Genomic DNA, 23,279 nt, shown 5'->3' with positions numbered 1-23,279 from the left:
CTGCAGGTGACGACACTGCCCTGGGAGGATGGACACTCGCACTGTTTGTGCCAAGAGTGGAAATCTCATGCCTCTGACTTTGAGGCATCTGGGTGTTAATGGCTACAGGGGAATTCTGCATCGAACTCAGTGACTGGGGATCCTCAGCCTTGAGACAGGGGAGCCTCCTCGGTGCCTAAGGAGGCACCTGGCATCCATTTTAATTGCTCTGTGCATTTGACTCTTCTGAAAGGTAGGGAGGATTGCGAAGAGTCTACTTTCTCTGGTATTTTTAGAGAATGTCTTTGCTAAAAAAAGACTTCTCATGACTTTTCTTCAAGAAAAGGGTTCTGGGTGGGGGGGGGGGGCGCAAGTGGGGAAAGACCTGAAGAGTTGATTGCTTTCACCATAAAGGGAGTCAGGCTTAGGACAGATTCTGGGTCCAGAGAGGCTAAATATCTTGTCAGAAGTCACACACAAAGCAAAGACAGCAGAGCTGGGCTCCAGTCTGACTCCAGAGTCCAGGGGGTGCCCACTAGCCTTCTCCAGGTGTGGACTGAAAAGTAAGGTCTTTGTTCCCTCCCCTTGAGTCATGGTGGGTTTGTAACTTGCAAGACAGTCTGGTGGAAATGGTGTGTATGACTTCCAAGGCTAGGGCATTAAAGGCCATGGGGTTTCCTCCTTCTCCAAGCCCTGGGCCACACAGAGCCATGCTGCGGAGGCCACACAGAGGTGCTGTGGTCAACATCCCAGCTGAGCCAGTTCTTTGGCCACCCCAGCCTGGACACCAGACATGAGAATGGAGAAACCCTCTTGGGAAGGGTCCTCCAGCACCAGGGGCTCTGGCCCCAGCCAGAAGCGTGGCTGCCAGCCATCTGAATTACTCCATCTCAGGCCCAGATCCTGTGGTACGACATTCCCTCCATGCCCTTTCTGAACTACTGACTCACAGAACGCATGAGCAACTAGGACGGTTATTGAGTATGTCACTCAATTTGGAGAATTTGTTTCACAGCAGTAAATAAGCAAAATGGAATCAAGAGCATTCAGGGGGAGAATGCATAGGGACAGGAAAGCACGGTGACATAGCTAGTCCAGAATTTGGCCTGTGTCTTTCTGATTCTGGGGCCACTCTTAGATAGATTTTCACACACACAGCCTCCCCAAACTCTCCAAGTGGGGACAAGGAAAACCGAAGGCCTTCAATCCACTGGGTCTACTGAGGAAGAATTAGGGCAGTGGTGTCCATTAAGAACCAGAACACACTCTTATAGATCGCCTACTATACTCCAGATGCTACACCAGTGCCATTATGTCTAATCCATTACCATTAGTTTAACAACTACTTTGTCCCTACCAGGTGCCAGAAACAGATCTGAGAATGAAGCCACGTATAAAACAAAGTCGCGGTTCTCCTGGAGCTTACGTGTGAGTGAGGCTGATGGGCAATAAACAAACAATAATAACGTATTATGTCTGATAGTGATCAGTGATATGGAGGAAAAAGAAAGCCTGGTAAGAGGAAAGACAATGGCCTTTTAGAAAGGCTGGATAGGAAAGGGCTCCCAAGAGGGTGACATTTGAGCAGAGAGAGAAGCAAGGTTAAATTGCAACGAGCAAGTCTGGTTGCCCTCAGAGCCCATGGTTTGGGCTCTGATATCAAGGAAAGAATACATACAGTGTCTTCCAGCTTCCGAATCTGTGGCCTCCTATAGAGGGCACATTTAGAGCCAGTCCTCCACAGGCCTCAGGGGACGTGCACCATGTATGCAACTTACTGTCCACCCACCACCAGCCAGGCCTCCCCTCTGGACCTCCAGGCAGAGCCCCAAGAGGGGTACTTACGCAGAGCACGTGGAGAACCACCGCCCCCTGTCTTCGATCCTCGTTGGTGAAGATGTCATTGGGGAATTCGTGCAGGGCTAAAGAATGGAGAGAGAAAACCAGCTCAGAACAGATGACAATGTTTTCAGTGCTGGAGTTCTGGGATGGCATCACCAGCCCTCGTTTTCATGTGGAATCCATAAACTTGGATGAAAAAAAAATTACATCTTTATGCTCACACATCTCTTATCTGGAATTGAGTGTTTCCTTCAGATAAGAAGGTAGGCAGCAAACCACAGGAATGTGAGAAGCACCAGGGACTCTGCCCCCAACAGATATTTTCATGATACATTATACTATTATAGTCAAAAAAGCTCTCACTCATCACTTCAACATCTGGGTAGTTTGTAGATGGCCCCTTGTGATTTAGAGGGTTAATGAGGAAATACAGCAGCTACCTTCATGCAGGTTTTATTTCCTAATACTCCAACAATTTCATTTCAGTATGATCAGTTTCCTTCTGTAAGCATATATATTTTATCACATGCATTGAAAAATGTTTTCCTGAGCAGAGGTCTGTAGGTGTCACTGCATCACCAAGGGGGTCCATGACACATAGAGCATTACAGCCCCTGCTCTAAATTGGTCCTCATTCCCCGCCATGACTGCCTTGGTTTGCCAGGGCCTTGGACCGGTTACAACATTCTCCCTGCTTTCTCATTCCCTTTTCAAACTTGACCCACATTTGCCACTGCTGAACTGGACCATCAAGCACAGAGCGGCTCATGCCCCTCTCCCTGCTTCCAAAACTTCCCTGCTAGGAGATAAAAGCCCCAGTCTGTACACTGGCAGTTCCAAGCTGGTCTTGGCTGCTTCCCACGTGAGCTTTCTTCTCTTCTCCCGCCTTCTTACCTTTTGAGTGAATGTACTCATTCACTCAAACAATGACTGTGCAGGTACTGCACGTCAGGCTGTGCACAACAATTCGACAGCCAGCTTTGTCACATGGGCTCTCATACTCCCACCAGACAGGATAGGCTGCTGTTCCTTGAGCACACCTTGCGTTTGCTTTCTTTTTCTATCTTTATCTGCACAGATGATACCATTAGTCCGGGCTATCCCCACCCCCAACTGCTCACCCTCTCTCCCTCCTCTCATAAAATCCAATCAGCATCATGGCCAGGGCCTTCATAAGCCTCTCCTCTCTGGAGGATGTTATCAGATCAGGCTCCGTGGGAAACTGTGCACACCACACTGCCCTCGGCATCATCTTCAGCAAATGCGGCTGGCTGATGCAAGTGACGTTTCTCTCAGAGCTCCACAAGCTCTCAGTCCTTCTCTAGCTCACAGGTAGAGAAATCATCACCAATCAATGGAAAAGATGTACAACGTGACACCTGCTTGCTGCTGGTCTTATTCTGGGTTTCCCAAAAAGTAGACTCTCAGTCAAGGGTTTCGGGGTGCATAGTTTGTTTGGAGGTGACTCCTGTACACGCTGTGAATGAGGAAGGTGATGAGACCAGGGAAGGAGGGGAGCCCAAAATGGTGACATTAATGAGCAAGTGGTGACTTCTCAGGACACCTGGGACCCAGTCCTGCTGTAGACCTGGCTTGTTGAGACTGTGGCTTGTTGGCCAGGGGGTTTGCCCAAGACACAAGCCTTTAACTATCCCTTGAAAAAGTTCTCTCCGCTTCTAGGGTAGCACTGGATAAGCACATCGTGCAACTCTTGGCCAGTTGTCCAATCCTTCATGTGATGAAATGGGGGAGGCGAGGAAAGACAGGGATGTCATGATCCCCCTAAGTGATTTTCTAAACTAAAGCTGTTCCAAACAGGCTGCACTGAGTCCTCCTGATCAATGAATGGGAAAATGAGAGCAAGCCTGGAGGATTTCACCTTGAAGACCAAATGACACTACAATCTGGAAATCACCATGAGGGGACAAGGGTTCACAGATTAAGCCTGAAGTTCATCCATCTGGCCCTGGGCATTGCAAAGCCTCTAGCCACTCTACTGAGAGGCCTCTGTTCTAGCATCTTCCCTCTACAGGCCTAATGCCCCTGGCTAGCATGCTCTTGTCCAGTGAGCAGAGCTGGATGAAGCCCTCCAGCCTGATGAGAAATGCCTCTACTTCCTGAAACCTCTCTGCTGGCAACAGTGCCCACACAGGCTGGACCTGGAGAGACCTGGATTTTGCAGTCCCAAGTCATTTTTTTTAATGTTTATTTATTTATTTTGAGAGAGAGAGAGAGAGAGGGACAGAGACAGAGACAGAGACAGAGAGATGGAGAGGAAGGGGCAGAGAGAGAGGGAAAGAGAATTCAAAGCAGGCTCTGCATGGTCAGTGTGGAGCCCACGTGGGGTTTGATACCATGAACCCCGAGACCATGACCTGAGTTGAAATCAAGAGCTGGACACTTAACCAACAGAGTTGTCCAGGCATCCCAGCCCCCAGTCATTTCTTGTCTGTCCTTCCTTCCCGACCCTCTGGCTCTCCCTGTGCACATAGGATGTCTTACACTCTCAAGAGATGCTTTCTAATGCTTTTCTCTTTTGAACTGAACTTTCAATGCAAGTGAATAAATTATAGTCCAAATAACCATCCCAAGGCTTTCACATTTCCGTCCCCTCCCCATGTTGTTCAGTGTGGATTGGAAATCATGAGAAATGTCCTTTTCTGTCCACCTCCTAAACCTAGGAAATTGACAACTTCCACAGGCCACCACTGGTGGGTAGGGGCACAAAGTTAAGGAGAGGAAAGGCCCTGCAGGGCAGGCCTCTCCCACACCCCTCTCAGCACCCAGGGCCAGAGACTTTCCAGCACTGACTGATCCCCATGTTTACCTGGACTTGCCCAGACATTGTGTCCCAATCTCTGGTTCTGAAGAAACAACAACTACCTTCGCATCTGATGTTCCTTTGTTTTGTACAGACATTTAAGTGCCCTTGGGAGGTGGGGCTTGGGATGGGCTGGCTGGTGATGGACTGAGATGGGCTGATGAAGGCTCTGGTGGGCAGTGGCCATGACAAACCTGGGCAGAATGACACATTCACTGAGCACCTGCTCCTGGCAAGAACTATGCCTTGTACTTTACACCCACTATCCATTTTTGTCCTCCCAGAAAGCTATTATTGCCATTTTATAGACAAGGAACCCAAGGGACAGAGGATTAGATTCCAACTCGAAGACCCACAGCTGGAAAGCTGCAGAGCAGGGCCACCCACACAGCAAATGCAGGCCTGGTAACACCCCTCTCTGCTGTTATCCAGCTACTGGCATCTATTTGCAATCTCACTCTGCTAGGTGGCCTCTTCCTTCATGGGACTTCCTCCAAGTAGGGGGTCTGACCAGATCAATATTCTGCCACCACACACCAGAGGGAAAAGCTAGGCTTCTTTTTTTTCCTTTACATTTCTCTATGTAGTTGCAATGGGGCTTTTCCACACTGGCCAGTTCAGGGTTTAAATGTGCCATCCTATTGCCCTTCTGCCCCCAGAGGACGAGAGACAGGACTAGTATGCTAAGTTACTGTATGGATCACAACAGCTATTACCCTCGAGAAACTTTAGCCACCTGTGATGGGTGCCTTGTAAAGCAATCATGCGTAGGGACCACTTATCATCAATGAGGAGTAGAGGTGGGTACAGACATGGGACTGAGGGGTGTTCCATCACTGACATGTTGAAGCCAGCTACTTCTTTACTTCCTGCCCTTCAGGCTTCCTATATGAGGAGTAATGTGGTTTTGAGCAAAAATGGGGCTAAGGGCAGCATGTGAGGGAGTGAAGACACTGGAGAGTTCCCACCAGTCTGCATCTACAAGGTGTCCACACTTGTGCCGGCTCTGGCCTCCCTGCTTCTCTGCTGCTTTATCCATGAGCTAACCCAGGGCCCACGGTATGACTCGATCAAGGGTACCACGTCAGTAAGTGATACACTGTGTTTTGAGTCCTGGCATTTTCCTTGGCACTCAACAAACAGCAAGTGGATGTGTAATGACCATGAATGAATGGACCCACTAGGCTTCATGTTTTGGTTGGGGAAGGGTCTTGGCAGAAGTCTAGATGCCCAGTCAACTCTGGGACCTGGCTAGAGCTCTTGGAGAAGACCGTGCTGGACGCTGTGTCCTTGGATAAGGTGACCCACAGAGCCCAGTGCTGGTTCAGGAAGGGCTGAGGCGCTGTCCGAAGTCCTGGCCAAGCAGGCCGCTGTCAGACTTCCTCATGAATCTGGATGTGGCTGGATGGTCAGCGGCAGAAATAAGGATGGGTGTGATGAGAGGCAGTGGGAAAGGCAGAAAAGACAACAAACAACAAACAACAAACAACAACAAAATTCTTAATTGGTGGTTCACAGCAATGTGGAAAAAATAACCAGGGTAAGTATTCTCCCAGGAAGCTTCTCCTGACATGGATCCCTCTCTGGCTATTTATTCACTATTGTGCATCCATGAAAACATGTACTGGGCTGGTGATGAGATATAATAGTGATTTCAAAGAGCTAGCACACATTTTTTTAAGTAGCAGTGATTTCAAAGAGCTAACACACACCCAACACAGCCCAACACAGGGCTTGAACTCAAAACTGTGAGATCAAGACCTGAGCTGAGATCAAGAGTCAGACGCTTAACTGACTGAGCCACCTAGGCACCCCAAGCTCGTGCACAATTTGCAAAGAATACATAGATTTTATTTTACTCTTATAGCTGCATTGTCTTTTGACAAAAGACACAAGAAAAGATTTCTTTGAAAATCTGAGCTGGAAGCCCAGGATCTCCTCTTTACCTCCATGCAATGAGCCTTCCTTCATAGTCACATATGCCTATATCTGAGGCTGTCTCAGGAGCTGACCCTGAGACAAAGATCTGAATGCCAGCAGTTTATTTGGGAGGTGATCCCATGATGGGACAGGAGGGACATAAGTCAGAGAAGGGGCTGATAAAGTAGGCTCAGACTTGCTGGGACCCCTCTGAGAGATAGTGTAGAATATGCCTCAGCATTGTCCATGGATGGTCATCCATCACTGTTGAAGGCTGTCCTAAACACTTTAGGGCTGAACCTTAACTCTTCTCAGCTCTACACTGGCCAAGTCAGTGTGTTCATGGTACCAGAGAAGGCCCTAGACAGAGTCACATGTGCATCAAGAAACCATCTGCATGTGTGGTGTGGTGATGCCCAGTGTCTGCTCCAGCCTGAACGTCCCATCCCTATGATCCTCCAAGCATATCTTGTGTAGAAACTAGAAAAGAAGAGGGAGTCTGCAAGAGTAGGAATGAGAGACCATGACTTGCTCGTGCATCACTGGCATCAGCACACAGCAGTGGGGTGTCGGGTGGAGGTAGCAGAAGAGAGGCTCTGTGCATAGGCATAAAGGCCCAGATAGACTATTCTGGGACTTGCATTCTGAATCCAGCATGGTAAGGCCCAAACGTTAAGATTTCAACTATAGTTACCTGCATTGTAACGTGTTCTTGTATTAAGCATTGATTCCACCATGTTAGAGGCTTCTTTGTTTCATTTGCAAAGGACATTACCAGATGACCTTGGTTGTAGAGAACATGACTCAGGGACAGCCCTGTCACCAGACCCACTAAGGCAGCAGCTTTGTTTGAGGGAAGCTCTTAATGTTTACTAACAATCTCATCAGCCTCTACTTATGCACTATAGACACACTATTATTTCACCAACCACAGTGCTTGCTGTGGTTCTAAAGCAGTTTGGTATGACTATTTTAATGCTAATAAGGAAGGGGTCAGCCTGGGGACAAGGAAAGGATCCTCAGTTGGGCATCTGGAAATGAATGGCTCACTCCTAGCACTCTTCACAGTGTGCCTTTTGGCAGTGTGTGTTTTAGCCTTTTGGGGCCTCGATTTGCCTATTGGCCATCTGAACAACGGCCTGCAATTCCTCTTCACTGCTCCCTCCATATTAAGCTCAGAGTATGGTTAGTGCACATAGCAGGTGTCTTAATAAGTGTTAGCAGGATGAAGAATGCCAAAGAAAGCAGACCCTAGGCACTGACTGGGATGGAACACATCAGCCTTGTCCAGCTGGCCCAATGGGTTAAGAAAAGAGCAGCCAGCAGCAGCTGAGCTGGCTTCCGTGAGGCCGAGCAAACTCCCCACCTGGCCGGCACAGACTCTGAAGCCCCAAACACACCTGAGAAATGGTATTTTCAGAATAGCTGAAGCTGTCCAAGACAAGAGTATACAGAGACAGGGTGGCACAGTGGACTAGAAGGCTCTGCCCAGTACTTCTTGGCCTCAGTTTCCTCATCTATAAAGCAAGGTGTGGCTGCTAGTGCCTCCTGCAGAGCTAATGGCAGTGCTGATGTCATCCCATCTGCCTTCCATTTGGGTGTATTTCCTCCCACCCAAATCCAAAGAACCAAGGGCATGTCTTAGTCAAGGTGGGAACTGGAGGGTCGGCCATCTTTGGGACTCTAACATTTTCCTTGGGCTGTTGGTTAGATTTTGCATAAGGGCCCAGGGTAGAGAATCAGATCTGGGTCTGGGTTCAGATCCCACCTACATCACTCACAGGTCATCCTTTCCTCTCTCAGAGCCCCATTTCCTTCATCTGTAAAATGGGTATGTAAATGCCAGTCCTGCAGGGTGGCTGGGAAACAGTGCATGCAACATATATGACATACCTCTCACCATCTTCCTGGGCCACCTATCGCTGTTCTTCGCAATTATAGCAATGATGCGATGTTGGTCTGGCCTTGGGCCAAGGACACATTTTTCCCTGGTCTTAGTAGCAAAAACCATCTACTGCCAATTCCTGCCTGCTTTGTGCTGGCATCTGTTTCTCCAGGACAGTGTACAGTCCAAGGGAGCTTCATGAATGCATGTGCCTCTAGGTACATGCTTCCGTGTTGAGGCTCTGCTGGAGCCAAATGGTCCATGTGGTGTGCTGGGAATAGCTACGCATCCCGTGGAGGGTTCCTTCGAATACCTTCAAAATCCTCAAAGTCTCTTTCTGTTCCTCTCTTTCTCTCCCCCAGTTTTCCTTTCAGTACATCTTGCCAGCCTGGGGGAGCCAGCAAAGATAAGCAGTGCTGTTCCCATAGAAACCACAGAGCCCTGACCGGAGTAGATTCCCCTTACCAAGGCAACAGCAGTCAGCCAACCTGCTTCTCCTGGCTGCTTTCCTGAGGCCCGAGTTTGATGAGTCCAAATGGAGGTTTGCAAAGGATGGGGAGTATTCTCTGTTTCGTTTGGGGGAAAAGATGCAGCAGAAACATTCATGGCATCTGGAGACATACGGATATTATGTGGATCAAATGGAGCCACCAAAGAAGATCCAAAACCACAGCTACCTTAACACATCGAGTGAAAGGAATCTGGGCCGCTGCAACCATCAGAACACTGGTCTCTCATCCCAGGGCTTTTTCATGACAAACTACCTATCTTGATTGGCCTTTCAAGGGATGCCTCAAGAATTTAGGGTCCTGACATCTCTCCGGGTGCTCCGTCCCATAAAGCCTATTCTGCTCCCTCTTCCCCTGGAACATTGGGAGAACACTGTCAGCCAGCTGTAGTAATAACTGGCTTCCCATGGAGACCTCTAGACTCATTTTGTGGACCCCTTATCCTGTGCAAGTACCCAACAAGTGGTTTTCCAACCAAACTGCAGTCACTTGCTGCCTGAGTGTACCTTTGATTCCTACACTGTGAGCCCCCTGTGGACAGGAACCCTGCATTTTTCTCTCTCTGGGACCAGCATCCACTGGGCCAGGGTCCACAAAAGAGAAAGATAAATACCAAGTGAAGACAAGTGTAAATAAAATTAAAGGGACATTTCTCCCGGGGGGATGGGTTTAGTATAAACACAAGACAGAATTACTAAGAAATGACATTGGGAGAAACTGTTCAGTAAAACTCCCAGCAACTGGGAGTGGCCACTCAGGCTGTTCACAAATGCCCTGTCTCTCCTTGTTGAGAGACCTGGAAGGAACATACCTCTAGGTTCCCTTTAAGGTAAGTGGGGCCATGCAGCTTTCTTTGGTCAATGAAATGGGAGCAAATGGCCACTGTCACACTTCCAGGCAGGCTTTAACAGCCAGTATCTGATTCACCACTTTGCATTTTCTTGCACATAAGTCAGGATTCATCTTCTATCAGTTTGTGTCCCTGAGCAACTGATATCAGAATCCCACCTTACTGCTACTCACATTTATACATGTAGTGTGAGTAAAAAAATAACATGTTTATTCTCTTAGCCACTGAGATGTGGGGCTATTTGTCACCCAGCATAGCCAAGCCTGCTCTGAGTAATACAATAGTTAATATGGTGCTCGGCATCCCCACTGCATTCTCTACGTGAGGGCTCGCCTCAGCAATTTTTGGTTTCTTTGGTCTTCTCCACTAGACTGGGGGTAGGCAATTGAGGTTGGGGGAAATTTATTCTTCTCTTCTCTGTAACCCCAGTGCCTTGCTAGGTGCCTGGCACAGATCACTCATTTAATTAAGAGTGTTTGTTGATTAAATGAACACACATGTCATAACTGAAGGCCCTGGGACAAAATTATCCACAAAAGAATGTGTGTGAAAATGGATATATTCTCAACTTAACTTTCTAAATATTTAGTCTCTGGAAAAGTTTCAGAGACATTTTGGTGCCTTCCTCTTGCACTCAGTGAGGTTCAGTGAGCCACAAAAGTACAGAGGGGGTAGGATGTATATGGCAATGGGAGGGTGCAGAGTGTCCCAGACAACTGCAAGCTGCTTTGAGGTCATCTTCGGAATCTGTGTCTCAACAACACTGGAAAATGTATTAACAAATCAATCATGTGCAAATAAACACACACTTATTTAGCCCTTAGCATGCTCTGGGCCAGGTACCATACTCAACCCTAGTTATACAAAAGCACTGAGGAGTCCCAAGTTGAGTGGACCAAAGTGTAGGTTGGGGGCCAGGAAACACTCAGCTCTCTCTGCAATCATCCCAATATTTAAGGATGAACTAATCTTTATCGAATACTGTAAATACATATTTATCATTTTGCATAGTTTATACGATTGGAATCTTTATCCTCGATTTACAGATAAGTAAACCAAGACCAAAAGAAGGCAAGTAATCAGCTCAAGTTCACACAGACAGTACTAGAGGAATTGAGATCATGATTGGGGTCTGACTTTCTAGCATGTTGATTTTTCTGTGTTAGCAAGGGCAAATTGATCTTTTTTTCCTTGACTTTCAAGGGCACAACTTCTTCCCTTTGAAAGCCAGAAACAAAGTGTGGATTTAAAGGATTGATGCATGCATGGAAAGAAGACTGTGAACAGGTCATGGTAACCAAGAGCCTCCAAGTGGGACCATCAAATTGTCAATCAAAAAGATGCTACCAAGCAAATTTGCTGAGAAAGATTGTTTCAGCCAAGGCTTATGTGGTGATATTTGTTTACTACAGGCAGACAGGGTTTTGTAAGAGCCTGAAGGCCTAGACCTGAAGCCCTCGACCTGAAGCCCTCCTTCACCACTTATGAATCCTGTGGCCTTGGGGGAAGTTCCTTGGCTTTTTCAATCTTAATTTCTTAATGTGCAAAATGGCAGGATGAAAACAATACCAGTTTATGTAATTATTATGAGGATTAATTGTGATGCTATTTACAAAACATGTAGTGCCTAGAATCAGGCAAGTAATTATCACAAATGATAGCTCCATTTACCTTATTAAATAGCAGAGAGGGAGACATATGGAAGGGGTTTTTCCCAAGACGTCAATGCCTTGCCTACACTCCAGGGGTCCTACCACTTTTATGCAAAGCAGCTACTAACACTTGCATTTCTTGGCCTGAGGACTTTTTCCAAAGCTGAGATAGGGTTCTCTGCCCAGACACTACATGCTAAAGGATTAATACTGCTCTTTCCCCCAGGCAAAGCCCTCACTAAAGTCTGATGACAGATAGGTGTATAAACACCCCAGCTCCCTCACCATCTGGGTAGGAGAACTCTCATGTGTGTCCTGCACCATTTGTTAGCATTCACAGCAGGATTAAACTCCAGTTGCTCACCGTGAAAACTGGCTTTATAACTCTCTTTTGATTGGCTGCCTTCCCTTCCCGTCTCACTTCTTGACTCTCCTCCCTGGATCATTTCCCAAATAAACTTGTACTCGAATCTGCCTAAGGACCTACTACTGATGAACCCATATTTAGACAAGGGAAGCTAAGAATTTTGCACTTTTTCACCTCTCCATTTCAACAAGGGTTAGTTTTTCCAGCAGAGGGCTCATCCATATTCAAGTGAGTTCCCACCCCCCGCCCCCAAAAATGGCAACAGTTATCAATGGTCTTATTTCTATGCATTTACATGGAAACGATGCATCCTGCTTTGTTGACAGCAGTGCAGAAACACCCAGCCCCCAAATGCAGGTTGGAAGACTGTCTGCCCCTTTTTGATGGTGCTGAAGTTGGTCCAACACACCCATGAGAAGCTCCTTGATTTCCACTTCAGAGGTCTTTTTCTCATATCCATATTGGCAGAAGATTTAAAAAAAATCATCCCACAAGCTTTTCTCCTGGAAGGGAACAGACATTCTTTGCAACTAAAGAACCCCAATCATTAGTTACCATAGACTTTTGGCCTGGCAAGGCACTGAAATGTAATTTGACGAACTGGAAACATATTTCTTTATCAATAATAAAAAGCCATGGCATCAGTGTCATTCATGTCTCCCAGCCAGTAGCTACTGTGGAAAACACAGTGATCCCGTGACTAATGTAGTGTTCTCAGGCCACAAACATGGCAACACATAGGAGGAGGCCTATCTGTAGGGACAAGAGCCTACAACCTGTATTTGTTGCTCATGTGGGATTACCATGGCTGTGTCGGTAATGAATCCTCATTAGAAGATATGGGAAATTTACGGTAAATAGCCCTGTGGTGTTCATGCATTTCACGGACTGCTCTGTTCTTCGAAATGGCCCTTGGTGCCAATGTCAGAGAATGTGTGGATGGATGAACTGGGGTCTGACACAGGCGTTGAATGTCTCATGCTCTCATGTCTCTTTACTGATCCAGAGAAATTCAGACCAACAAGCTGATGTGCACAGAAACCCACTAAATAGCTCCTTAAGAAGATGCACATTGTTAAAAGAAATGCCCATTCCTCCTCAGCACCTTTGGAGGGGATGAGGGTGGATGAAAAAATTTTACTAGGAAAAGTGCAATTAAAACAGTTCTTTTGGGATATAATAACTTCCCATAGGAACCTACATTAGAAATTTCAGACTTCATGCATTTATTTTACAGAAGAGACTGGAGACTCCAAAATCAGTGATGTTTTTGAAAAAAAAAATGTTACCCCATCAAATTGCAGAGCTAGAAGTAACCTTTAGTGTTCTATTGGTCTACAGATGGAAAGGTAATAACAGAAGGATTTGGTGAGAAGCACAGTTAAAGTTTTCCTTCTGTTTTCCCTTTCAATAGCTATTTTTTTCACTTCACCAAGATGATACTCCATGATCATCAATTTCAGGGACAGAAAATAGATCTCCTCTCACGTGTTCATCAGTTGACTAGTAATGGCTGACTATTAGGCTGAGTCTTAGATGGGGTTCAGTGTGGCAGAGGATCTTGATCTATTTACAATGTCTGTCATGGTTATGGGAACAGGAGTAGGGGCATGTATGCTTCTTATTTCCCTTCACTGAAACTTTGCTGACAAAGTCCTAAAATGAAAGAATAACTAGTACTCCTTGCTCCTAGTAAAAATGATTACTGCCATAATTTCCTTTGTTCTGCACCTCTTTTTGAGTATCACCCATTTAAATTATGTTGGGGGAATTAGAAATATCTCTTTTTTTAAAGTTTGTTTTATTTATCTTGAAAGACAGAGAGAGAAAGAGCGAAAGAGAGAGAGAAAGAGAAAAAGGGAACGTGCAAGTGGGAGGTGGGCAGAGAGAGAAAGAGAGAATCAATCTCAAGCAGGCTCCACACCATCAGCACGGAGCTGACATGGGGCTCAACCTACAAACAGTGATATCATAACCTGAGCCAAAATCAAGAGTCAGATACTCAGTTGACTGAGACACCCAGGCACCCCTAGACTTCTCAATACACTCTCCCAAAAATATCAAATATATTCAAGCAGATGTATTAGGTTGTTACACACTTTTAATATAATAGCTTAAAATCTTGTCTATAATAATGAAATAAATGTCAAAAAAAAACCTCACAGTTAATTGCAGGAAGAGATGTAAATAAATAGAAAAACTACTGGCTAATTCAGCTGGTAAAATACAAGCTGTATTTACTCCTCATTTAGTACTTGGCAACTTCTACCTCTCCTTGGAAGAATAATTAAGATGTTACCTGGAAGAAATCATTCTCCCTTTTATGTTACCACATATTAAATATTAGATACCTATGGTTTTGGTTCAAAACACTCAAGAATCTTCTAATTACATCTGAAACTCTTTTAAGGGTAGGGATCACTACCCTTGTTCGATCACTAAGTTTGTATATCCAAAGTCTAGATTCCAAATATGATGTCTCCATCTGAATGAAATATAAGAGTAGAATGTAATTAGTCCAAGACTAGAAGTAGTTTTCTCATATCAATTTTTCTTCATTTCTTTTGGCCCATCATTGGGCTGTGCTGATGGCACATTATAGTTCTGAATGAAACAGACTAAATTCCTTCTGTCTTCACAATGTGCTCTGTTCTCCAAACTAGGCTTTTAAGGGTATAGATCAAGAGTAGGAACAGGGCGGATATCTTAAGAAGGCCACTGTGCTGTCTTGCAGTTAGCAGAGCAAGACTGGTTACAGTTTAGAGCAGGCAAGATTAAAGCAAAAGAATTTAGAATCTACTTGATGCGTGTCTAGTCATTTTTGATGATATATGATATATTTGACTTCACAGATGATGCACTGAGGAGACTCTGGATTCTGTTGTCTTCCCTGGAAGAGCTGAATTTGTTCTAGTAGGACAGAAGATTACTGGAAGGTAATCTCTACTGCTGGTTTTAGGCTTTTCTCTAACAAAAGTCTGTTCTGATTATGCTCTCAATCCTGGGATGTGGTCCCCATAGGATCTGAATGGAAAGTCTGAGCCATTTACCAAGCCCCTTAAAGCACTAGGAACTTCAACTCCAGAGTCTGTCTCTCCAGAGCTGGGTGGCTCTGAAATCTCTACTCAGAAATTCCACACTTTTAGCTGTTGTGGGCCCCTCTGCTGCTCGGTGTGCCCCCAAGCATAGATAGTTCAGGGGTAAGTCAAGAATGTCAAGGGAATTTCTATGTATGTTTTAGGACTCCCTCTCCATGAATCCTCCCTTTCTGGAATGCCCTCCAATTTCTAGCTCCTCCAGGATCTAATCTCAGATTCCTCAGCCCAATAACATCACTGCTTTCCATTCCAGCTCTATCCTCCATGCACACACTACGGAGTTTCACAGGGGGAAAGCTGACAGATGTGGTTTCCTTCTTTCAAATTTCATACTCCTTCCACACCTCGGGCAGAAAATTTACAGTAAACTCAATTTACATTAAAGGTTCAAAAAACTTGCTATTAGCCACATTAAGTTCCCCATGGAACTAATGTAGCCTGAAGTAACCATGCGGCCCAGTGGTAAATAAGGACCTGGGGAAAGTGAAGGTCAGTGGTGTAGACTGGCAAGACTTCATAAAGGGCTAGGAGGTAATCTAACTGCACACTAACTTCTATCTATAAACCAAGGATTGGACAAAGAGGGTTCTCAATACAGTAGGAGCTTAGGAAGAGACACTGCAGCATTCCACAGCCCTCAACTACAAATATTTCAAGGTCAAGGCAACCTAAAAAAAAGTCTGTGGCAGTTCTGATGTCTCTGACAGGTGATACCCGAAGGCTCAGAGGCAAGAATGTGTGTAAGGGGACAAATGATATTGGAAACCAGTTACCGCCAAGGGAATGAAATCATGTTCTACTTCTTTCAGAGTCTGGAGGTTCTCTTACATGTTTCCCGTAAGTGTCAAATTTTGACATTCTACATGAGGTTGGCAAATTGAAATTCACAGCAACAGAAGGTAGGTGTTTAATAAGTGCCTTTCAAGTCCAGACAAATTTGTGAAGCTTCAGAAATAGGAAAGAAAGGTAGGCAGCAAATAAAACTTCTGACTAAATCTGGCCATTACATCAAGCACATAAACATATTAGTGTTTAACTTTCTTAAAAGGGAGAAAAGGAAAATCCTGCTAAATTCCTGAATTTGTCATGAACAAAATAATAAGTACTACAATTTCTGTTCAAAGGAAAGAGGAAAGGTATACACGGAGGAGGAGGGAGAGGTTCCACTTTGTTCTTGCCCCTGAACCCCATCATATTCCCTGTTACAAGCCAATGACCTTTCAGTCCCCTGTCAGAATTTAGGATTTTGTGTCATTGATGGCTAGCTTATGTCTTTCTAGGTGCTTGCATGTCATTGTAGGATTGTTGGACCTGAAAACACATTGAAAGAAATCCTTAGAGAAACCAGCATAATTATTTTCAGAATAAAAATAATGCAGAGGCAACACAAATCTTATGATGCGTTAACCTTAGTCATCATATCACAGAAGCCAGATGCAAATGTACATATTTACTGCATAAACCAGGACAAATCTTAAGCTTGTTTGAGAAAAGGCCAGAGAAAATGAAGACCCCCTTGCCACTCTACCATCCAAAGACTGGTTTCATATGTACTCAAAGATGCTGGTGTGCACCTCACCTGATCTGCTTGGACAGTAAGTTCGTGCAATGGGTGAGTAAAAGAACTTAATGGATTTCCAAAGGCCAGAAGAGTTCACATCATTACTTCCTTCCATCTCTTCTCATGTAAGCCCTGAATTTCAGGGCATTTCATATAGATCTAAGGACAAAAGCTATGAAAATAATTCTCTTAAACATGACCCTTTTGATGTTTGAGAAACATGGTTTTGTTGTTGTTTTCAGGGAGGTATATGAATAACTTTATTATTCTAGGAGAGACTCCAATGTTTAAGTTTTCTTGTCATAGCTCAAATAAGCAGGACCAGACTGTCATGGTTATCTGCATAAAAAAATCTCCAGTCTCCTAGGTAACAGTAAGATGGGGAAACAGGCAAAGGGGCTGTTTTTCAGTCTGAAGATGGAAGCTGCAAATTCCACAGGGGTCCTGGACTGAGGAAACAAGATCCTGCCTACTTGCCTCCAAGAGGTTGGCTGTCAAGTGCCCATAGGTACAAGGGTTGGCAACAGCAGTGTTCTCTTTCCCTGAGTCTATGACACAAAAGAAAATTGACTGGCTTACTCTCAGAGATTTCCAGCAAATGGTTCTTTCCAAAGATACAGGGTTCCTTTGAGAAAGATTCAAGTACCAAAGGGACTCTGATTTCTTTATGATCACAGTTGCGTCCTGTAAAGGATAGCATGCTTTTCAGGGACACAGATGTGCACACAGATGTTCCCTTGTCAATTTCATTCAAGGATGCACAGTGCAGTGGTTACATTTGCCAGGCTGCTCTAACTCTGGCAGAGGATAACCAAGAAATATACAACATAGCCTTGCCCTCGTGGAGTTTATAGACCCATTGAAGAAGCCAGATCTAGGTGCACAAAAACACAAATTGGAAGATAGTAAAAGGCAGGCTATACCCCCCCCCCAAACACATATATATGTATGTGCACACACATCTATCTGTATGTGTATATACAGTTACACACATAGGTATCATATACATACTTATTGCCACCTAATGAGTATTCTAAAAAGTAGTGGCTTAAGGCAACAAAACTTTTACTATGTCTCACATTTCTGGAGGTAAATGGCCCTTACTTGGCTACTCACGAAACTGTAATGACTTGGGAGTTTGGAACTGGAAACGTGATTCCTACTCACTGCCTTTCTGGCACCTGTGATGGGGAGTGTCAAACACCTGGGGGGCTGGAACTGCTTGGGCTCTTTGGCCTCTCTCTCTGTTTCAATGTGGTTTCTCCACATGGTCTTTCCTCGAGGTCTCTCTGGCATGAGCACTTCTCACATGGTGGCTCAGAGCTACAAGGCACAAGTTTCAAGACAGAAAACCAGAGGAGGAAGTTGTATGGTCTTTTACAATCTAGCCTGGGAAGTCACACAGAGGGTAGTTACAAAGGTATGGCAGGCTTTAAGAGGAGAGGAACAAGATTCTGGAAGAGCACACGGTCCTGGAGTTTATCACTGTGACCATTTTGGAAGATGCAATCTGCCACTACTTACCTCTATCTGAAAATGAGAACTACGTATATGGCCATATTTACAACAAATATTTATCTATATTAATATGAATCAGACATTGAATGGTACTTGGGGACAGGAAGAAAAGTACCAGCATGAGCCAGGGCAGTGAAGGCTGCATGGGTGAGTCAGATGTGTGGAGCCTTACAGAAGGAAGGGCTTACATGCCTACAGAGGAGGCATTCCAAGTGTACAGGAAGCAGAGACAAAGGTATGGAGGTGGGAAGGAGCAGAGCCATTTCCTGTTCTAATGGCGTGGGTACTGTTCAATGTGTTTCTCCTTGAATGAACAGCCAAGTTCTCCAGGGGAAAGATTAAGAGGTACTAATGTGTTAACGTATCACCATTTCCCTTACATGATCTTTCCTAATCCTCATGGCTATCCCCAGAGCTCTGCTTTGCAGAGGGGGAAATTGAGGTCTAGCTCACAAAGCAAGAACGATCCTGGGGCCAGATCTAAGTCAAGTGCCCTTTCTTCTACACCCCAGTAGCCATGTTTTCCCCCAGGCTCAGAGAAATCAAGCACGTGCGTAAGCAAAGTCTAGCTTTTTGTTTTGTTTTGTTTTGTTTTTCCCAAAGGAAAAGGCTTTACCCAAAATCTAAGAAAGCACATGGGACTGCATTGAATTTCATGGTGCATTAGAACCCAGAATGGGACCCAAGACTAAAATTGGCCAATTTTTCTGATTAGCCTTTTACTAAGCCTAGGGCTAGAGAACATAACTCTGGCACGCGTTGGGATTCTGCCCCCCTGCGGGCCTTGTGGTGGATAGCTTTCTCCATCTAGGGCTTCCTATTCAGACAAAACGGATTCCTACCCCTTCTACCAAAAAGGAACTGGTTCAGAGTTCTGCCTTATTTAAATGCTGGAAATGTCTACTTGCATCTTTTTTTATATATGAAATTTATTGTCAAATTGGTTTCCATACAACACCCAGTGCTCATCCCAACAGGTGCCCTCCTCAATGCCCATCGCCCACTCTCCCCACCCTCCCACCCCCTATCAACCCTCAGTTTATTCTCAGTTCATGTGTTATAGGCCGAAAATGAACTAGGAGTAAACTCACATTCTTCTGCTATCTAAGATACATCCTGATGGAAAGCATGTTGGCAACTTTTGCAGCAACTCTACCTGTGCCCTAGAGCCCCCACTTTATCATTTGCACATTTTAAGGCCATGTGATGCTGGTACCCCAGTATCTGCTTGGTATGCTGGGACCCACAGGGGTAAAGGCAGAAAAGAGTTGCTATCAGGGTTCCCGAGAGATCCCAACTTACAACAGAGTGAGGTTTACACTGGGGGAGAACTGAGGGTTCTTCCTCCTATAAACTCCTCTGGAAGTTGCTAGAAGGAAAGTGAAGCAGTGTTCGTGCTTTAAGCCCCTAGCTGCAGATCCCTTTGCTGTTTTCCTTCTGTCCCTCCCTGAATGCTTTTACATCTGACAAGCCAGCACCTAGGGCTCCCTGGAGCTAAAGTGGCTGTTGTAAGTCTCTGCTTGACACTGCATCCTTCCCCTCTCTCCTCCTTCCTTGGTCCCACCGCTCACTTTCTACCGGTTTTTCCAGGGAGCACTTTCAAAATCACTTTCGCATGAACGCTCATGCCAGGCTCAGCTTCTGGGAACCTAGGCTAGCCCAGGAACCACACAAATGCTGCTTCTTCCACAAACATTCCCTTGATCATCCCAAAGGAATCCTGCACTAAATCACCACAGAGATTGGGATCCAGACCACATGAGTGGAGGTTGGATGGTGGGCGGTGGGCAGCAACTTGTTCCCCACACCCCTGGCTATGGGTACAGCAATGCACACTCTCCCTTCAAATGACAGGGCCCCAAACAAGCCACACACATCACTCATCAGCCTGTCAGTTCCTAGGGAGTCTATTTGAGCTCAGCAGACCAGCGGTTTTTTTTCTACTGAGATTCCAGCATGCCTACAGGTCCTTGCTGCATGTAGATGAGCTGGCTGGCGTTTAGGACAAAATGATACTAGATGGGACTTGCTCTGGGAAATCACTCTCGAGAAGGGGAGCAGGCCAGGCGTGAGGCAGGGAATGGAGAGCCGCAGAAACAACTACCCACGGCCAAAGTTTCCATTCCCAGTGCCAGGTGTTGGGAGCCAGGGGGGTCCCAGGGGCACGTCTGACTTGTCTGAACCAAGAGGCGGCAGCAAGACTGTCTTCTTACAGGGTTTTCACTGGTCTTGAACACATTCCAGATGTTTCTGTCTTCTCCTGTCACATCATTTTTTAAAAATTGTTTTTACCAGAAAGCTCAGATCCAAATAGTCAAAAGAATAGAATCTGTGATTTTATCTTTGTCCACTGGAAGTGGACACAGACTCAGGTGACAAGAGAAGACCCAGCCCCAAATCTGAGGTGTTGTGGAGGAGCTGGGCATTAGAACCTCATGGTACGAAAGAAAGTGGCAGCTTGGGTTGGAGAGTGGAAAAGGCTGGAATTTTTTTCTGACCATTTCCAAATAACAGTAAGGCACAAGCTTGAGAAAAAGCGAGAAGCATAAGTAATGGTCACGGGCAAGTCTAGGCATAGTCAAAGGAGGAAAGTCTTGAAAACATCTTCCACACAAAAGGTATGGACCACACACATGTTGGCCAACCTTGCCTTTCCTTGGGGGAACTAGACTGCCATAAAATGTATGAAATCAGCTCTTTTTATGTCCTCATTTTTAACAAGCCTGGCTGAATAGCTGAGTGGCTACGTCCATGGCTGGTGGTGCTGTATGCCGGGGAAGGCAATAATGTCTGACCAGCTATGCACTAACTTAGGCATCTACACTCCTCCCCATCCCTCTATAAAACATGTCTAAAACCTGCTAAGGTATAATGTCTTGGAAAGGGAAGTGAATCTCGCAGACTGATGAATGGTGCTATCTTGTGAAGGTAACAAAAAGCTTGTGGTCTGATCACACCCAGTCTGTGTGAAGTCAAGCAGGACAACAGGGTGACTGTGTACCACCAAAGTGGACAATTTGACACCCGCTCAGGATTTCCTTCACCCAGGCCGGTGCACCCAGCACCCAGTGCCGAGAATGCCGTCGGCTAATGGCTCCGTGTGCCTTCTCCAGAGAATCGCTCCAGGTGAATGCCTGCTACCTCACCCTAAGTGCCTGGAAGACTAAGTCCTCATGCCAAGAGTGAGGTGTGGCCAGTGTCCTGACTCAAGTTGGGACAGCTCCATGCTGCTATTCATGTGCTATGGTCCTGTGGGATCAGGCTGAGGCCAGTCTGCGGCTGAGAACACAGCTTTGTTGACTTATCTTCCTGCCTAATCCTGCTTCTCTTGCCGCCATCCCCCCCCCCCCCCGCCTCCTGAGAACTCTCGAGCAATAAGTCCCCTGCACAAGGATCTCTGTCTTGGGTTATCTAAGATAAACCCTTGGGCTGGATTTTGCCAGTAAGACTCCAAGGGAATGGGGCATCTCACTGAAATGGAAGAGGTACACCAGTGGGGAGAGGGGAGTCCCTGTGCACTCAGGATGCCCTGAGCAAACTCTGCCTCTTTTAATCTCTCCAAATCACTGCAGCCCAGAACTGGACCAGGGGTTCTAGCTCCTTCTGTTCCAAGTTAAGGCCCCAGGCCTGAGAAAAGTTGCTGCCCAGGCGGTATGCCCTGGAAACTGACCCACAGCATGGAACCAGATTCAGATTTGGCACCACAAAAATGATTTTCCTTCCCTCCACCCCCCCCCCCGCAAACATCCGTGGAACAGTTAAAATTGGGTAGGATTTCCTTCCCCCAAATCTCCCTTTGAAGTTTGCAGATGGATTCTGGGAAGGTTTTATATTTTAATAAGAAATTTATTTCCCAGATGATTCTGTCACTTGGAAGGTAATGAGTTTGGATGAAACCAGGAATCCTTGTCGAGATGCCCCAAAGATTCACGTTTACAAAGCTTTCCTCGGCTAAGTTTGTAGCTCTTGAAGACAGAGCCCTATCATCACAGGAGGGCTTCTCGACTGCAGGACTCCCACCTGGAGGAGGGTACTGCTCTCCTTGAAGGATGAAAAATGCTTACAATGTTTTCCACAAGCACAGTTGATTGAGTGGGAGGGACAGCGCTTGGGCAACACCAAGGTCTAGATATTCGGATAACAAGGGCCGCATCTCTACTGTCAGGTGAAGGCCTGGTGGCAGAGGTCATGGGCACAGACAGATGCCCATCAAAAGGAAGATCAGCAGCCTAGAGTTTTCTCTCCCTCCATGCAGATCTATGCCCCAGGCCCTGGGGAGGCTGCTAGTTCCCACCCGGAAGGAGCGTGAGCTATTTTAACTTGGAATGCAGCAAGCCAGGCCAAAGGAGCCACAGCCAAGAGATACAGTATACGGCAAGCATTTTCCCCACAAACCATGTCTCTTGTGAGGACCCAAAGAGGCCGGCAGCACAGTGGACTGCCTGTAGCCCGTCCCTAATCAGCCACATTTCAGTGTTTTGGGAATGGGAGGGCTGGAGTCGTGGGTGAGCAGGCGGTTGGCATGGCCAGTGTGCTCCCAACACTGACTCCTGACCCCTCCCGGTGTTCCCATTTTCTTACTGGTTCCCCTGCCCCAAGAAACTTCCCAAACCTCTCCCTCTTCCCTTCCCCTATGCTCCCCACCCTTACACTCCAACAGCGCTTCCCATTTCCAGATTATTTTACTCTTTTACCCTCAACCTGGTCTGGAAGAGTGCAGAAAAGAGCAAATGTTGGTGAAGGAGTGGACGCCTGACTATTACAAAGAATGGTTTTAGTACTTGGGTTTATTCATTCAACAAAAATTTTGGAATTGCTACTTTGCTCCAGGCACTGTGTTCACTAAGTAAACAGGCAATGCTTTCCCTGTTTGCTCATCTTTCTTTTTAAAATTTTTTAAATTTCATTTTATTTTTTTATTAAATTTAAAAAAAATTTAAGTTTATTTATTTTCAGAGAGAGAGAGAGAGAGAGAGAGAGAGAGAGAGAGAGTGCACGTGCGTGCACGCACGAGTGGCAGAGGGCCAGAGAGACGGAGACAGAGAATCCCAAGCAGGCTGTGCATTTGTCAGCACAGAGCCTGATGTGGGGCTCAAACTCACGAAATCATGAGATCATGACCTGAGCCAAAACCAAGAGTCAGATGTTTAACCCACTGAGCCACCAAGAGCCCCCCTCTTGTTGTTGTTTTTGCAATATATCAGTGTATCATGTGCTGCTATGTTCCATGGTTTTCAGGTCCTCCCAACTGAGATGTCAGAGATGGGATCTGAGGTG

At 45.9% G+C, this 23,279-nt stretch overlaps 1 protein-coding gene across 2 annotated transcripts in view; it reads right to left on the bottom strand.

Moving 5' to 3' along the window:
- The window catches only part of SLC24A3 (solute carrier family 24 member 3), a 481,010-nt gene that overhangs the window by 197,586 nt on the left and 260,145 nt on the right, over positions 1–23,279 (bottom strand). For both annotated transcript variants that reach the window (XM_027069494.2, XM_053200292.1), the window contains exon 3: positions 1,825–1,901. In XM_027069494.2, coding sequence (XP_026925295.1) covers positions 1,825–1,901 — 77 coding nt within the window. The remainder of the gene's footprint in view (positions 1–1,824; positions 1,902–23,279) is intronic.

This window comes from Acinonyx jubatus, chromosome A3 (genome assembly GCF_027475565.1).
Source record: "Acinonyx jubatus isolate Ajub_Pintada_27869175 chromosome A3, VMU_Ajub_asm_v1.0, whole genome shotgun sequence".
NCBI classification, from domain to species: Eukaryota; Metazoa; Chordata; class Mammalia; order Carnivora; family Felidae; genus Acinonyx; species Acinonyx jubatus.
Note: the sequence above shows the minus strand (reverse complement) of the source record. Positions and strands in the feature narration are given on the sequence as shown.